This window comes from Dama dama, chromosome 13 (assembly GCF_033118175.1).
Source record: "Dama dama isolate Ldn47 chromosome 13, ASM3311817v1, whole genome shotgun sequence".
Taxonomy (NCBI): domain Eukaryota; kingdom Metazoa; phylum Chordata; class Mammalia; order Artiodactyla; family Cervidae; genus Dama; species Dama dama.
Window position 1 is genome coordinate 67289595 of NC_083693.1, and position 16282 is coordinate 67305876.

Genomic DNA, 16282 nt, shown 5'->3' on the forward strand with positions numbered 1-16282 from the left:
TAGATCTGTTTGGGGCCATTTCTCTACTCAGCGTGCATTTTGGAGTTTCTAAAATTTGCTTGGCCTGTCCCCATCCCTGACCCTGTGACCCAGGAGGTCTGGGGAGATGCAGGCAGAGCTTAAGAAGATGCTTCCCAGCTGATGTGACTGAGAGATGCTATTGCCTTGACCCCACCCCCTGCATTCACCGGGCCCTTGTTCTGCCTGGAAATCAGAACCTAATCTCATTAGGTTCACCCCTCAGTCAGCCTTGGCTACACGGCATCCTTCTCCTTATAACCTCTTCAGACACACCCCTTAATCTCAGAAAAAAGAAACTTGCAAACCACACAACGCTTCATAGACCAAAATAGATATTTTTATTTCCAAACATAAGGCGGATACATTGCAGGAAACATAAAGCAACCGCCAAGATGTCGAGCCATCTTTGAGGACACGGCCGTTTCCAACTTGAACAACAGGAAGAGGACGGAAGCTTCACGCGACTTTAAAACGGAGCACAGAGGAGAAATTCCAAGGGCCCTGGAGTCCGTCCCGGTCCCCAGCAGGGAAGGCAGGGGAGGCTCTTGGCTGCTTTTGGACTTGATATGAACCGAGATAAGACACACATGTTCCAAGGCAGTCACTGGGCTCCCCCTCTGCTTGCCTTCCCAGAAAGCTTAATTTGTTACAAATGTGTGTTTCACCAGCACAAATAATAGGACAGGAGTGAATATGGTCCCCATGCCTACTGTTTACATAGTAGGACATTTTAAACAACGATAACAAGTTAGTTTGCTTTTGACGACGAAACCCACGGACACCACACCTACACACACACACAGCTGACCGTGCCCTCACCTGGCTCACCCTGCATTAACCAGACCAGTCCAGCCACATGAATAGCTGGTCGGTACTAGGCTAGCGTCACTGGGTCTCAAGGGCAAGGATGGGCTGATTTTTGCCTCTGTGGACTTGACTGATGGTGGACCAACTGCAGGAAGGTGGCGATGCCTCCACGTGGGGTTCCGGGAACGTGTGGGACCTTCTGGTTCCCGAGCCCCGACTTGGGAGAGTGGGACAAGAGAAATTAACAAATCTATCAGGCTCATGTGTTTGGGGATGAGAGGGTTGGTCTTCTGAAATGGGCGGGTGGGGGATAGTGATACCTCCAAAGCTCATACTAGAAACTTGCCATTTTTCCTGCTTCTGTCATCTTAGGTGCTCAACATATCCTATGAACAGCCACTGGTTTCTTCCTTCCTTCATTTGGATCCTGGATACGTTCTCTAAAAAATTAGCCAGTCCATTTATTGGTTAAAAATAGATTGTACACTCAATAAACAGGTTACTGCTAGCCCTACAATGACCGTGTTAACCATGTATACACTCAAATCTTGCTTTAAACCTTTCCTGGAAGAAAACATGGAATGAATATACATAAGCAAATGAAAAGAATCAAAGCTGATCCTTCCTCAGAGGAGTCCTACAAAAAATCAAACATAATTGAAAAGAGAACGCAGAGTTAGTCATTCCTCATCCACATGCATTGAGATCATATATGTTTTAAGAAATAGTGGTTGAGAGCAGAAAAACAGACAGAAGCCAGCATTCTCAAGCTGTTCGATGATTATTTCTTGTTGTTTTTAGCCTCCTTGAACATCACGGGTTTCTAATAGACACAGAGACACACAGAGTAAGATAGAAATGGGCAAACTAGGACCCAGTGAATGAAGTCCTCCTCTCCGAGCAGGTTGTGCGCCAGTCCAATAAAAGGGAAAGGGACGTTTCCAAACCAGCCTCAGGGAGTTTTTCAGAAGGCAGAGACCTCAGGGGTCAGCTGACCTCCCCTTCGTGTGGAGACCAGCCGGTGGCTCCCCTCAAGAGGGCATAAAATGCTGGAATCAGGGGACACGTCCTGGCTCCAGCGTGGTCACCCTGAGGGTCCCAGAGACCACGGACTGGTGGGTCTGTTGTCCACCAGCCCAGGGATGGAAACAAGGGCTGCGCCGCTGTGCTTCTGGGTGGAGAGGAGTGTGTAGAACACACCCATTCCTGCCCCCCCAGACACACACGTGTACACACACATACCACATTCACGCAAAACTTCCTCTATCCATTTCTTCCTCACCCATGAAACTCCTAGAACATGCAAGGCCACTGTTTTGCAGAGAAAACGCCTCTCTCTTCCCCCCAGTAGACGGAATCAGAACAGCCCAACAGGCAGCCACAGCTCAAAGCCGACCCTGCCCTCCAGCTACCCTGCAGAGGTGGTCTGTTTCCATTTTTCCAGGGAAGAGAAGCACCCTGCCTCCGTCTCCCGGCACGTCACTCTGGTGTTGCCGGCTCCCTGGGGGAGTGGACATCAGAAAGAAGTTCTGCTCTGGGACATTACCCTCAACTAGCCACCGTGAACACGCGCTCAGTTGTGTCCAACTCTTTGTGACCCCATGGACTGTAGCCCACCAGGCTCCTCCGTCCATGGGATTTCCCAGGCAAGAATACTGGAGTGGGTTGCCATTGTCTTCTCAGGGGATCTTCCCATCCCAGGGATTGAACCTACGTCTCCTGCGTCTCCTGCATTGGCTGATGGATTTGTTACAGCTGAGCCACCTGGGAAGCCCTTCAACTAGCAAACCGGCTGCCAAAGCTGCAGCAACCCAGGCCTGCCAAGGAAAGAAAAGCAGCTGAGGCTGAAGAGAAGCCTGGAGCCTATCACCCATGTGCAAGTCCCAACTCGACCACTCACCCCTAGCTGGTTACTTTTAGGCAGGCTGCTAACCTCTCGGTGCTCCAGTTTCATTACCTAAAAACAAGACCAGGATTTCATGCCATGGGCTTTCGGAAGAAGTCAGGGTTCACTTGCAGATCCCCAGTTTGTTCCTTCCCTTTCATTTCCATCAGAACAGGAAGAAGGGCTGCCTCCCTGAGCTCTGGTTGCCGAGCTTAGAAGTAAACTTTCCTGAAAGGAAGCCTGGGGCCTTTTGGGAAAACTGAGGTCCCTCTGTAGGATTCCTGTAGGATCCTGTCTGGACAAGGTGCTTGGGTACCAACCCGTAAGCAGCTGTCCCGTTACCAGGACAACCAAAAGGCAGGCACCGAAGGATGCTGAATAGGCTGACTATTCTCGAAGGCTCTGGGTGCTCTGCCTGAAGATCTGTTTTTAGACCGGTGAGCTTTTGTCTCTTTCTTTTTAAAAAAAACGATTTCCCCTTTTTCTCACTTTGACAAACAGAAGACCTTTCTCTTATAATTGAAAGTGAGGGAGAAATGGTCTAAGTCTTTTGAATCTGCCCCTCTGCTGCAGGCGCGTGGGCTCCGTCAGGCGGATGCTGGGAGCCACCTGGGCTGTGTGTCCTCCGACGTTCTCTTTTGGGGGCTTAGCTGGAAAATGGGGGGTGGGGGGAAGCCTGGAAAAGCTCAGAAAGCTTCTCTTTCCAGGATCTGTGCCCAGGAGTAACTCATGTTCCAGAAGAAATTAAAGCAACTATAAATTTCCTGGGCTGAATTCAAACACAAGTGTTACAAAGCTTATCCCTGGGTCTACACAGACAGGATGGGGTGGGGGCTTGGGGGACTGCCTTTGCACACACTCTGGTCAAGAAGTGCACTTGATTTATTTGCAAGAAAGTGGGTCTAGGAGTGTCCTGAGTACAGAGGAAAAAGCTACGATGCCTCATGAAGGGGGAGGGACTCGAAGGACTCAGGGACCCCCGTCACTGGGGGAGGCAGGTGGGGGGCAGTGTTGGTAAGGTCATTCTCACTCCTCAATGATGAATGCCCCTGAGTTCTGCTGACAGAGCATGAAACCAAGACACAGAGGGTCAAGATGACTAGGACAGAGACACCTACGTGATACGCCAATCCACTCAACCCCTCCTTCTTGCTAAGAGATGCCCGTTTTGTTGGGGGTTGTATTTCCAGACTTCTTGCAGATATCAAGGAACCATGTTACATGCTTCTGACTATGAGATGCTAACAGAAGTGTAACCCCTCCTTCTTGCTAAGAGATGCTGGTTTTGTTGGGGGTTCTATTTCCAGACTTCTTGCAGATATCAAGGAACCATGTTACATGATTCTGACTATGAGATGCTAACGAAGTGTCTGGATGGGGCTTCTGGGAAAGCTCCTGAAAATTTTCTAGCCTTCTTTTTCCCCTTCTTCCAACTGGAATCCAGGTGAAAAATCTGGAGGTAGAGCAAGCATCTTGGGCCATGAGGTAATCATAAGGAAAAGAAAAGAGAGCCACAGAAACCTTATTTCTAAAATCCTTGAAGTGAGGAAATGATGCCAACAGCTTCCCAGCTCTTGACTTCTCAGGATGAGGGATGAGCAATATCCCCTGATTTAAGTCCAAGTCAGTAGAAGAGGAGGTTCTGACATCTGTGACTGACTCTAGAGATTCTGCCTCAAGACAGAAGCCCACCATCATCTTCCCAGAATATCTAACATTGCAAGTAGGGATGGGATGTTCCAGGGTTAATTTCCCCTTTTACCAGGGGCTGCTGGGAGGTGGCAAGTGACTCACCAAAGGTCACAAGCTCTTAACACCAGAGCGCCCCACCTTGCCCAGTACTGAGCAGGGTCACTCTGTCACCCAGTGGGTGCAGAGATCGACCCCCACCTCGTGAACGAATTCTCTGGATTCACTGGGTGAGCAGGAGCTGTCAGGACCTCAGTTTTCTCATCTGTAAAATGAGCAAAAAGTTGGACCAAGACAGTCTATACAAACACTGGCAATTTAGCATTCCCTACTCCATCTGCTTTTTCAAAAAGTCCTCTGTGATAATTCAGCCCATTACCTGATTTCTGGGGTTGGTTTGTCTCCCCTAGGGTCTAGACTAAAAGGAAGTGATTGGGGACACCCTAATTTTAAAATGAAAAAGGAGGCCAGAACTGAGAGTTTTCTGAGGGGACTAGGATCAGGTACAAGGATGTTAAACGGGTTTTTCCTTCATGACAAATGTGAGTGATTGGCAGCAGCTGCCTGGACTGGTTTTGAGAAGGACTGTGAGGTCCTTTGAGGTCCTTGGGGAGGGGAAGGGATTGGTGGTTGATTATTGATGTCTGCCATGGATGCAGGCACAGGGGTAGATGCCCATGTATTTCATGCTGAACCTGCGCCCACCGCTCACAGCCTCATCACCTCTCCCCTGTTGCTGACCCAGACGGGTGACAATCTGATTGGAGTGAGAGGAACAGGGGAAGCCCCAACTCCAGTAGCTGAGTTCCCACGAGAGAAGGAATTAGGGCACAATCCTGACTAGGCCAGGGATGTGAGAGCCTTGCTGGAGGTCACTGTGTTGCCCCTAGTGGGACATGCAGATAATAGACCCTCAAAGGAAGCCATGAATTCACAGAGCAGGCAGGGACCTCTCCCCTCCCCACCCCACCCACGTGGCCCAGACCAGGCCACCCTGGGGGCAGGGAGTCCCGCATCAGGGGATCAAGAGACAGCTAAGGAGGGTAACGACAGCTTTGATCAGGCTCCCCTGTGTTTCTGTCTTCCTTCCCCTCCCGTTCCCTCTGCCCCCTTCTTCTTCATCTTCCTCATCTCTCTCACCCCCACCCAGCCCCATCACTTTGTCTCTCTCTCTCTCTCTCCCCCCCTCTCTCTCTCCCTGTCTCTGTCTCTTACACACATTGCACGTGTGTGCTCACACACACACACAGACACATACCACTGGGCTGGGCAGTGAACTTGACACATCTTACCACCTCTCACACTCTGGGGGACAGAAAAAAATAAATGCACGAAGGTCCCACCGCGACACCCTTCTCAAAAGGCACGTGAAAGCACTTCGAGGTTGGTCCTCAGGAAGCTAGAACGTCATAAAATTCATAATTATCTGCACCTACTTTTAAGCAAAAGAGATGACACTTGAGAAGCACCAGTTCACAATGGTTATGTCATATCACAACTGTCTTTATATGAAAGTAATGAAAATATCAATTCTTTTTTTAAAAAAAAGTTATGCAAACAAGCTCTATGGTATCAAAGTTTTTAAAAATATAAGTTCATTCCCTCCCGCCAGCCCACACATTACAGTTTCTCCCTCCCTGACAAGTAGGACACGTGACCCAGCTGAATTCATGTCACTCGAGCCTTTTTGAAGTTACAGATTTGATGGGGGGCCACAGTGAGCCAGGCACCACCCAGAGGCAGCAGTGACCAGGATCGGCTCTGGCCTTAGCCGCCACCGCTGTGTGGCTCTGGGTAAGTTACCTCCGCTCTCTGGGCCTCCGTCTGCGTGGAGATGTTCGAAGGTCCCGCCACAGTGCTGACCTTCTCAGGCTGGAACGACACAACCCAGTGAGGATCTGGGCTCAGCCGCCTGGGCCTGAGGTCTTGGTTCATGCAGCCCCAGATTTTCCCGTGGAGAATGGCCTTGTGGCTTGGTTTCTAAACATCTCGAGGAAAATGTGCGTTCTAAGTCAGCCTGGAGGGTTCCTCTCTGTGACCCTGTTTTCCTGCCCTGTGAGTGTCCAGCTCTTCCCAGTTACAGGGAGGCCTGGGTCACTGCGCCGAGAGCCCTGAGCAGGCTGGGCCTGCGAGGCCCAGAGGGCAGTGTGGGGGTGGGGGGCACAGTGCTGGGAGCCTGGGCCCTCCAGGGTCTTCAGCTTCCCCTCTGTTTAAAGGCCTTTCTGGGTCTGTGACACTGATTTCAAAGGCCTGAGGAATCCCCTCTTGGTCTCCTATGCGTAGCTCAACAGACAAAATCAATCGGTATAAAGAGTGGGCCCTAAGCATTTTTAAAAAGGAAACTTTAGTGTTGATTTGGGGAAAATAGGATCCAGTGATGAAACACTTAGGAACCGTTCCAGAACTCCCTGGGGAGGAAGGGATGTATTGGGTGGCCCAAAAGTTCGTTCAGGTTTTTCCATCAGATGTTACAGACAACCCAAATGAACTTTTTGGCCAATTCAATATTTCCAGCCTCAAGGCCCAAGTAGCTCATGAGCCCGATTGCCAAGCCCTCACAGAGAGGGCCTGGTTTGGGGCATCTGGACCCTGTGTCCCTTGTGGGCACGTGTGTGGGACATTCATGGCCCAGAGGACCCAGCTCTCTCCAAAGTCCCTTCTGGGAGGAGGAGAGAACCCTTCAGACTGGCTGAGCCCTGCAGATGACCTCTCCTGTCCGTCTTGGACCCCTGATCTCTGGTCCCTGGTGGGTCAGATGCTTCCCTCTGTCCCTTCAGCCGGAGCCGTAGATGATGAAAAACTCAGCCTCAGTGCGATGGAGGTAACACATCTTTCCAGCACTGTCAGGCACCTGGGTGCTACACACAGTGTGCTTACCCTTCTGCGTGGGAATCTTAACAATGAGCTCCTTCTCCTTCATTGTCTCCCGGAGAGAGCAGAGAACATGGGCAGCATGGCCTAACCATTCCCTGAAGACTCAGACCATGGGCCTTCCTCACTGGTCTGGGCTACTGGAGCTCCCCGAAGTCCCCCTTCTGCTGTGCTTTCTTAGCTCTGGGTCTGCTCTTTGGAATTCTTCTTTCCTCCATTAATTTCACTCAGTCACTTGCCACTTTTCACTGCTGCTCCTGGGCCAGCCCGGAATCAGCCCCTTTTCTGCTTCTCACCCACAGCATCTAGTCTGCGGTCACTCTGAAGTCTAGATGAGCACGGCTGCTCTGACTGTGCCCAGACCAAGAGTCCCTGGGCTCTGAGTGAGGGCCAGGGCTGTTCTTCTGTGTCAACGGCTCAGAGTCCTCTTCACGAACATCTGGACGTGGGGCTTGGTTTCTGGATAGGAGATGGCCATACAAGTGACATGTTCTTGTCCCTGCTTTCCAGGGCTGACTGCAGACCAAGGCCAAAATGCTACAAGATCCCACTGGACAAAAACACTGCTGGGAATTTTCCCAATGACAAATAGAGGTCATATGTGAAATGATACATACTGAGCATATAAAAAAAGATGGCTATGCATTATCCCCTAAGTCACACATAGTACACATTTAGTATAAATAGACTGAGACAATACTCTATAAAAAAGTAATTTTGTTCTGGGAACATCGATATAGTATTTACAGGGATGCAGCCCAGCGGGCTCTGGCCTGCCTCTGTTTCCAGGTCCCCCAGCATCCTCCAGAGGAGGCTGGGGCTGCTGGAAGTTTGGAGAAGAGCGTCCCCCAAGCGCCCCCGGTGGGGGGGAGGGGGGCTAGGTGGGCGGGGGGCCGTCGTAGCGGAGCATGAGCATGAAGGAGCGGGCAAAGTTGTTGGTCAGGAAGCAGCTGCGGTTCTCTTCCCCGACCGGGAGCAGGAAGAGCAGCAGCAGGAAGAGCAGCAGCAGCAGCTGCAGGGGGAGCGCCACGCAGCACACCTTCCGGCACAGAGAGCCGAGCCCTCGCCACTGCGCGGTCTGCAAAACCAAAGTGGAAGACATGAGTGGGCTCGGGGCTGGGGGCTCGGGGCCGGCACGGGAGGGAGGGAAGGGGAAGGCCCGCAGGCAACATGAGGAGCCACACTGGCTCCGGGCTGACTCTCCAACTGCATCCAGCCTCGGTTTTCCCATCTGTGAAGCGGGGCTAACGTCCATTCTCCCAGAAACAAAGATCTCTAGTTTTCTCAAACCACTCAAGGCAAGAGAGGAAGAGGATAAAACAGTTACAGGTTTTGTCCGTTGTCACATAAATCTTTGCCTGGTTTATAAGAATCCTGGGTGTGAATCTGAAGAAGGTCACTCAACCTCACTAAACTTCAGATTTCTCATCTATAAATAGGGGGAATAATGGTACCTACCTGACAGTGTTGTGAGGATTCAGTGAAACAGAGCCTGGCACATAGGAGGGGCTCAAAGCTGCTGCCATTATTATTATGCATCATTACTGTAGTCATCTTCTTTGGTGTATGAGTTTGGCCAATGGGGTGAAGCTACCATCTGTGAGGTTATGACTAAAGACCTCTATGTCAGAATCCCTTCCAGGCAAGACCATACAACAGCCCTGCAGGGCCCCACCTGGCCTTGGATAGCCAGTGGCCCTCTGGGCTCACCATGCACCCCAATGCAGAGCCTCCCTCTTCCCAGGAAAAAGGGGGTGCTGGTGAAAGGAGGCTGTCCCCTCATCTGTTACAGAAGACACATTCAAAGGGGGGAAAGTCAGCTCTTAACACAAGGGTTTGAAAAAATAACAATAAAAGAAAACAAAAATTATTGCCACATAAGTCATGGTCACCACCATCACCACCATAATCATCATTATGATCACCATCACCACTGTTGCCACCAGGTTCATCACTGTGTTCTCCATCATCACTTTCTTCATCTTCTCTTCCTCTCCCTCTCCCTTTCTTCTTTTCCTCCCTCTCCTTGTTCCTCATCACCACCTTCATCATCAACAACCTCACATGTCCAAATACCTAATGGGTTTCTTTGCGGCAATATCCATGAAAGCAGCCAAAGGATATTACCCAAATTCTTGAGGGACTGGCTGAGTTGTAGCTTCATGGGAGTGCAGGGCCAAGAGCTGGCCACTCAATAAAGTGGAGGCCCCACCGTCAAGGGACAGCATGGTGCAGGGCAGGGGCCAGCTCTCAGGAACTTGGCCATCTAGGCTCCAGTGTAGACTGGCCCACAATCACTATGTGCCTTTGGGCAAGTCAATAACTTCTCTGAGCCTCAGTTTCCTCCTCTGCAAAATGGGGATAAAACACCTACCTCTGTTTTCCAGATTTTGGTGAGGACTCAAAGCAAAGTATATTTATACACAAATTAAAAAGTATATATGATCTTATGACTAGTACTATTATTATAGAATATATCTACTAGCTCCATGAGGAACCAAGGAGTCATTTTCCAGGGCACCAAGTCAAGTGATGATGATGATGATACTGATGATGGCCACGAGGATGAGGATGACCGTGTTGATAACAGTGAGGGGGATGATACTGATGGTGATGACAGTGACGCTGATGACGGTGTGTGTGCTGATGTATCAGTGATGCTGAGGAGGGTGATACTGATGGTGATGATGCTGGTGCGGATGACGATAATGATGGTGGTGCTGATGCTGGTGAGGGTGACGATAATGATGGTGGTGATGATGCTGGTGCGGATGACGATAATGATGGTGGTGATGATGCTGGTGAGGATGATGGCAGTGATGGTGATGGTGGTGGTGTGGTGGGCATCATGGTAATAGGAAATACACAGGTGTTCCTGGGATGTTCTGACCTGAGCACTTCCGCCTCTCTCCCTCATGCCTGGACGGTCTCACCCATACTCCTGCCCCAGCTATCTCCTCCAGGTTGATAACACTTGACCCTATGCCTCCAACTTCGGGTGTTCTCACTCACTAAAGATCCCAGACACTGATTTTGTAAAGAAAAAAAACAGAAAAAACAGACTTCTTAACCCACACAACGGAGAAGCACTCCGGCTGGGTTTATCTCAGCAGTGACTTCAGGAGTGTGTGCATGTGTGTGTGTAGTAAGTCGTTTAAACAGCTGAATGATGGCCATAGAGGAGATAGACTTTCCCATAGTCTGACCCTGACCAGCAGGGTCAGATCTGGCTGCCAAGGGCTCTTGACCCCACCATGGGGTTCACCTACTGATGCCTCAGTCTGTGGGTACTCTAACTTGACTGCTTGACATTTCATGCTGACTTTGCCCGACTCCGAATCTCTGACCCACCCAGGAGAGCTAAAGATGGTGAGATGTAGGTACACCCTAACCTAGGTTCACACTACAATTGAAAACCTCTAACTAATGGTCTCCCCAGCAGAGGTGGACTTCCCATGTGGCACTAGTGCTAAAGAACCCACCTGCCAATACACGAGATGTAAGAGACATGGGTTTGATCCCTGGGTCGGGAAGATTCCCTGGAGAAGGAAATAGCAGCCCAATCCAGCATTCTTGCCTGGCGAATCCTATGGACAGAGAGGATCCTGGCAGGCTACAGTCCAGGGGGTCACAAAGAGTCAGACCCGACTGAAGTGACTTGGCAGTCAGTGGAGATCTGTGTCTAAGGGTCCTGTTTCTGTTTGCCTCTCCCTGCTCAGAGCTACTACCTTGCTTATGTAACTGAGGGTTGTGCCTTGGCCACAATCATCTGGGGCAAATGTCTTTGAAGGTCCAAAGTTCTCTTGCATTTACAAGTGTTGACAAGGAGTGGTCTTTTTCAAGGACTCCTGCCGCCTTCCATGTGTCTATTCACTTAGACCTCACATCTTCACTTGGAGGGACCTGGATTCTAAAATCCCCTTTAAAATAGAAGGCACATTCTAATAGTATTATCACATGCTTAGAAAACACATATGTGCGTGCACACACACAGACACAGTTACACACAGACACACACATAAATAGGCATGAACTACTGTCTAAGAAGCCAACAAAGAAATTGACCATCTCAGCTCTTCTCAGATCTGGGAGCTTCTCTGTGCCTGAGTTTCCCCACAGAAAGGACTACGTGTATTCTGTGCAGTTACAACTATCCACAGAGAGAAAGGGGCTGAAACTTCCCTGGAGGGTCAGTGGTTAAGAATCTACCTTCTAATGCAGCGGGATGTGGTTCAATCCCTGGTCAGGGAACTAGGATCTCACATGCAACTGAGCCCATGAGCTGCAACGACTGAGTCTGCGTGCTCTGGAGCCCATGTGCCATGACTAGAGAGAAGCCCATGTGCTGCAGCAAAGGACCCTGCATGCTGCAACTAAGACCCGATGCAGCCAAAAACAAATAAAGGAAATCAACCCTGAATATTCACTGGACAGACTGATGCTGAAGCTCTAATACTGTGGTCACCTGATGCGACGAGCCAACTCATTGGAAAAGACCCTGATGCTGGAGAAGATTGAAGGCAGGAGGAGAAAGATTGAAGATAGAGCAGGAGATGGTTGGGTGACATCACCGATTCAATGGGCGTGAGTTTGAGCAAACTCCAGGAGAAGGTGAAGGGCAGGGAAGCCTGGCATGCTGCAATCCAGGGGGTCACAAAGAGTTGGACACAACTGAGCAACGGAACAACAAAGAGAGAAAGGGCTTCCTCAGGACATTCCCCACGGCTTAGGGTGTGGAAGTAGAGGGTCGACAGCATGTGGTGGTGGTCGGGGGAGAACAGGTCATATTACAGAGGGTGATTAAATGCTTGAGTCCTTCAATACCTCCCATGAACCTGGGGCTCTAGAGTTTTGAGGAATCCTGGCAGGAAGAATTTATCACAATAAGGGTGATTGAATTTTCTGCCACTGATGAAAAAGGATGTGGGGAAAAGAAATGATTTGGAGTCCTGGGTTCTAAGCCTGGCCCTGTCACTTCCTAGTTGTGTGGTCTAGGACAAGTCACTCAGCCTCTCTGAGCCTCAGAGGCTTCTTCTACTGAGGCAAAGGGAGCCTGACATCTGCCTATCAGAATCACAAGGATAAATGAGGCAGCACAGGTGATGCTTATATGCATAGTTGGTGCTCGGCAAATACTCATTCCTTTCCACCTCCAACTGATGGGACCCAGGGCAGACGGGTAGCTTCTACAAGCCCCCTAAGCTTCCCCTGCACCCAGGTTCCAAGGACCAGATATTGTCAGCCTCCTTGGCCCCATCAGAGAGAAAAATACTGCTCTCCCTAAACACCCCCTCCTGGCCCCTTAAAGGCCCTCACATCCTCTGACCACAGGGCCTTTGCAAAGCTTAGAGTTTCCCCTGGAAGACCTGTTTCCTTTCTCCAATGCATCTAGTTCACTCCTACTGATTATTCTTATCTCAATTTGTGAGTCACTTCCTCAGAGGGAACTTCCCTGACTCTCCATATTCTCATGAGCCAACACCTTTCCTTTGGGTTACTGATTTCAAAGTCTGTGTTCCCCTTCACTCCCTGGAGGCAGGGTCTACACTAGTTTGATCCATTGCTATATCTGCAGCAATGTTCGGTAAACATCTGCTCGATTAATGAAATAAAAGGCTCTTTCCCTTCCTGGGCATCTGATGGTCTGCTCCTCCCTTGATGCCGTGATGTGACCAGGCTCACACCCACTGACCTGTCTGTGAACTGTCCGCACCATCCCGATGGCTCCCCCAGAACATCTGGACTCCACACGTTAATGAACAACACCAAGCATGCTCCAGCCCCATGTTCAGCTCACCTCCACGCGCGCGGGTTTCCTGAGCTGCTGCCCAGCTCTGGAGGTACCCTGTGCCCATTTCTCAGAGGAAGAAACTGAGTCCACGGGAAATAAGCAGCCCAAGGCCACAAGGACAGGCTCAAACCGTCAGCACGGCTCCTTCTACCACCCTACATGGCACTTCTCATAAGAAACAGCAGCAAGGACTCCCCTGGTGGTCCAGTGGTTAGGCACCTGCCTGCCAATGCAGGGAACACAGGTTTGACCCCTGATCCAGGGAGATCCAACATGCTGCGGGGCAGCTAAGCCCGTGTACCACAACTACTGAGCCGGTGCTCTAGAGCCTGTGCTCCACAACAAGAGAAGCCGCTGCCCTGAGAAGCCCGTGCACCACAATGAGCAGGAGCCCCCGCCTGCTGCAACTAGAGAAAACCCACACAAAGCAATAAAGACCCAGCAAAGACAGAAATGCATGAATGAATGAATTTTTAAAATACAAGCAACAATGACCAAAGTCCCGCTGGGCCTCAATTGAAGCTGGTTTCACCCTGACCTGGGGCCCTGAGTGTGAAAGTCACGTGGCATCATCACTTGGGCTTTCAGGGTCTTTCCCGGGAGCTGGTTGGGCCTCATTCTCCAGCTCAAAGATGCCTCCAGACCAGTGCCAAGAGCTCAAGGTGACAGGCAGGGGCCAGCTTTTCTCTGGCAATTCCAGATGGGCCCCACCAGTGACCATCACTAACTCTCACTTAGCAATGAGCTCAGTCCCTCAAGGTCCCTTTCCCTGATGCGGAGCCACAAGCTGGCTGACTTCCCCTCCCTGAGTTTCCTCTAGAACCCAGAAGGGGCATCTCCCTGATGCTCCAGGGAGTCTTAGGGCATCACAGACCCCAGGCTGGGCTCCGCCCACACACTTTGAATATCTTCTTCACTAAGTTCTTGGTGCCGAAGCACTGAGTTAGAGCCCAAACTCACTTCCCAGGAGGGCTCAGAGGCTGCGGAGAGCTCCCACCCAGGGACAGAATGGTAGAGGCTGGGTGGGGCTGAGTTAACATTGTTTCCTCCTCGGGGGCAGCTCTGCATGTGATGGTCAGGCCACAGAACTGTGTTATTCCAGCCCCCTGGTTTGGTTTTGGGGAGTCTCAGGAGGTGCAGGGACATAGAATCTGCCTGCCAATGCAGGAGATGCAGGAGATTTGGGTGGGTCAGGACGATCCCCTGGAGATGGAAACAGCAACCCACTCTAGTATTCTCGCCTAGGAAAATCCCATGGACATCGACAAAGGAGCCTGGCAGGCTACAGTCCATGGGGTTGCAAAGGGTCGGACATGACTGGGCAACTGAGTTCACACGCATGGCTTGGTTTTTGACCAGATGGCGGTGAGACCATCTGAGCTGGCCTTCTGGAGGCAGTTTGGTTCATTGAGGAGAAGAACCTCTGGATGAAACAATTGGAGCGAGGGGTGCTCTTGTCATTACTCAAGCAAAAATGGAGCCCCATTCAGCAGGAGATATATGGACACAAGGCTCCCTTCCCTGCCTTTCCTTCCCTCATCTTTCCTCATCTGACATCCATGCACGACCAGGCTCTCCTGAGTCTAGAGCAGAACTGAAGTCAGTGACGGTCCTGGGTGACCCAGAGGCGTCCAGCTTGGAAGACTGTGTGGTCAGGATGCTTTGCTTATATGGAGACTGGGGTTGGCTGGACACAGGGGACACAGTGAGGTCAGCTTCAGACAGGCTGAGTCCGAGCAGTCTCCCAAGTTGATTCCCTTCGGGTCTGGGCCTTGGGACTAAAGCTGGGAAGGAGAGATCTGGACAAGAAACGGATCAGAGAGTGTGAGAGGCCTAGAGTCGGGGACCAAAGCTGGTGGGAAGGAACCGTCAGGGAAAGAGTGAGTCATGGGAGGGAAAGAGGCCCTGGGGAAGCTAGAGGATGCGACCATGTAAGAAAGAGGTGCTGTATTTCCAGGGTCGCTGGGCAGTTAGGACCCATTAATTACAAAAGAAATGAGAGCAGCTTCACAGGTGAGAAATCCCTGCAGCTAGCACCTTAGTCACGTGATCCGAGTCAGCATCTCCACTCCTGGGGGAAGTGTATCGAAATCGCACTCTCCCAGTAAGATGCACCAGAAACACAGCATCACTTCTAGAACAGCCTTTCCAAAAATTCACAACAAGGAAACACCCCAGAAACCCAAAACCTGAGGGACATTCTACAAAATATCTGGCCTGTACTCAAGAAGGTCAAGGTCAAGAAAAACCAAGGACTGGTCCCAGGAGAGGAAACTAAAGAAGTGTGATGACTGAGTGTAATGTGTGATCCTAGACCAGATACTGGACTGAGGGGAAAAGGCTATAACAGACTGAATGGTACATCCCCACAGAGGGATGTTATTCAGTGGTAAAAGGAAATGAAATATTAGCTGCAAGAAGACACGGAGGAAACTCAAGTGCCTATTGCTGAATGAAAGAAGTAACAAGATCAGTGGTTGCTAAGGGCTCTGGGGGAGGGCAGAGGGGTAAAGAGGAAGCACTGGGGAGAAGGGTAAGGCAGTGACTCTAGTCTGAATGTCACTATGCACTTGTCAAAACCCATAGGACGCGCCACACAAAAAGTGCACCCTAATGTCAACTATGAACTCCAGTTAATAATGATGATTTTTTTTTTTTTTTTTTTGGCCACATCAGATCTTAGTTGCAGTATGGGGAATCTAGTTTCCTGACCAGGGATCAAACCTGGGCCCCCTGCATTGGGAGCACAGAGTCTTAGCCACTGGACCACAAGGGAAGTCCCAATAATGATGATTTTTAAAACATCATAACAGGGACTTCCCTGGTGGTCCAGTGGTTAAGAATCCACCTTCTAATGCAGGGGATCTGGGTTCAATCCCTGGTCAGGAAACTAAGATCCCACATGCCATGGGGCAACTAATAAGCCTGTGCACCCCAGCGACTGAGCTTGAGCACCTCAACTAGAGAGAAGCCCATGTGCTGCAACTGACACCCAAGAGAGACATAAATAAATTGTTGCTGTTCAGTCACTATGTCGTGTCCAACTCTTTGCGACTCCGTGGACCGCAGCACGCCAGGCTTCCCTGTCCTTCACCATCTCCCGGAGCTTGCTCCAACTCATGTCCATTGAGTCGGTGATGCCATCCAACCATCTCATCCTCTGTCGTCTCCTTCTCCTCCCGCCCGCCTTCAATCTTTCCCAGCATTAGGGTCTTTTC

The 16282-nt window shown here is 50.5% G+C and overlaps 1 protein-coding gene across 1 annotated transcript in view; it reads right to left on the bottom strand.

Annotated features, from left to right (window-relative positions):
• Window positions 1-336: 336 nt before the first annotated feature.
• SYNE3 (spectrin repeat containing nuclear envelope family member 3) overlaps window positions 337-16282 on the bottom strand; it is a 106018-nt gene continuing 90072 nt past the window's right edge. The window contains exon 18 of the mRNA XM_061159373.1: window positions 337-8351. Within this exon, the coding sequence (XP_061015356.1) occupies window positions 8151-8351 (201 nt within the window). The 3' untranslated portion in view covers window positions 337-8150. The remainder of the gene's footprint in view (window positions 8352-16282) is intronic.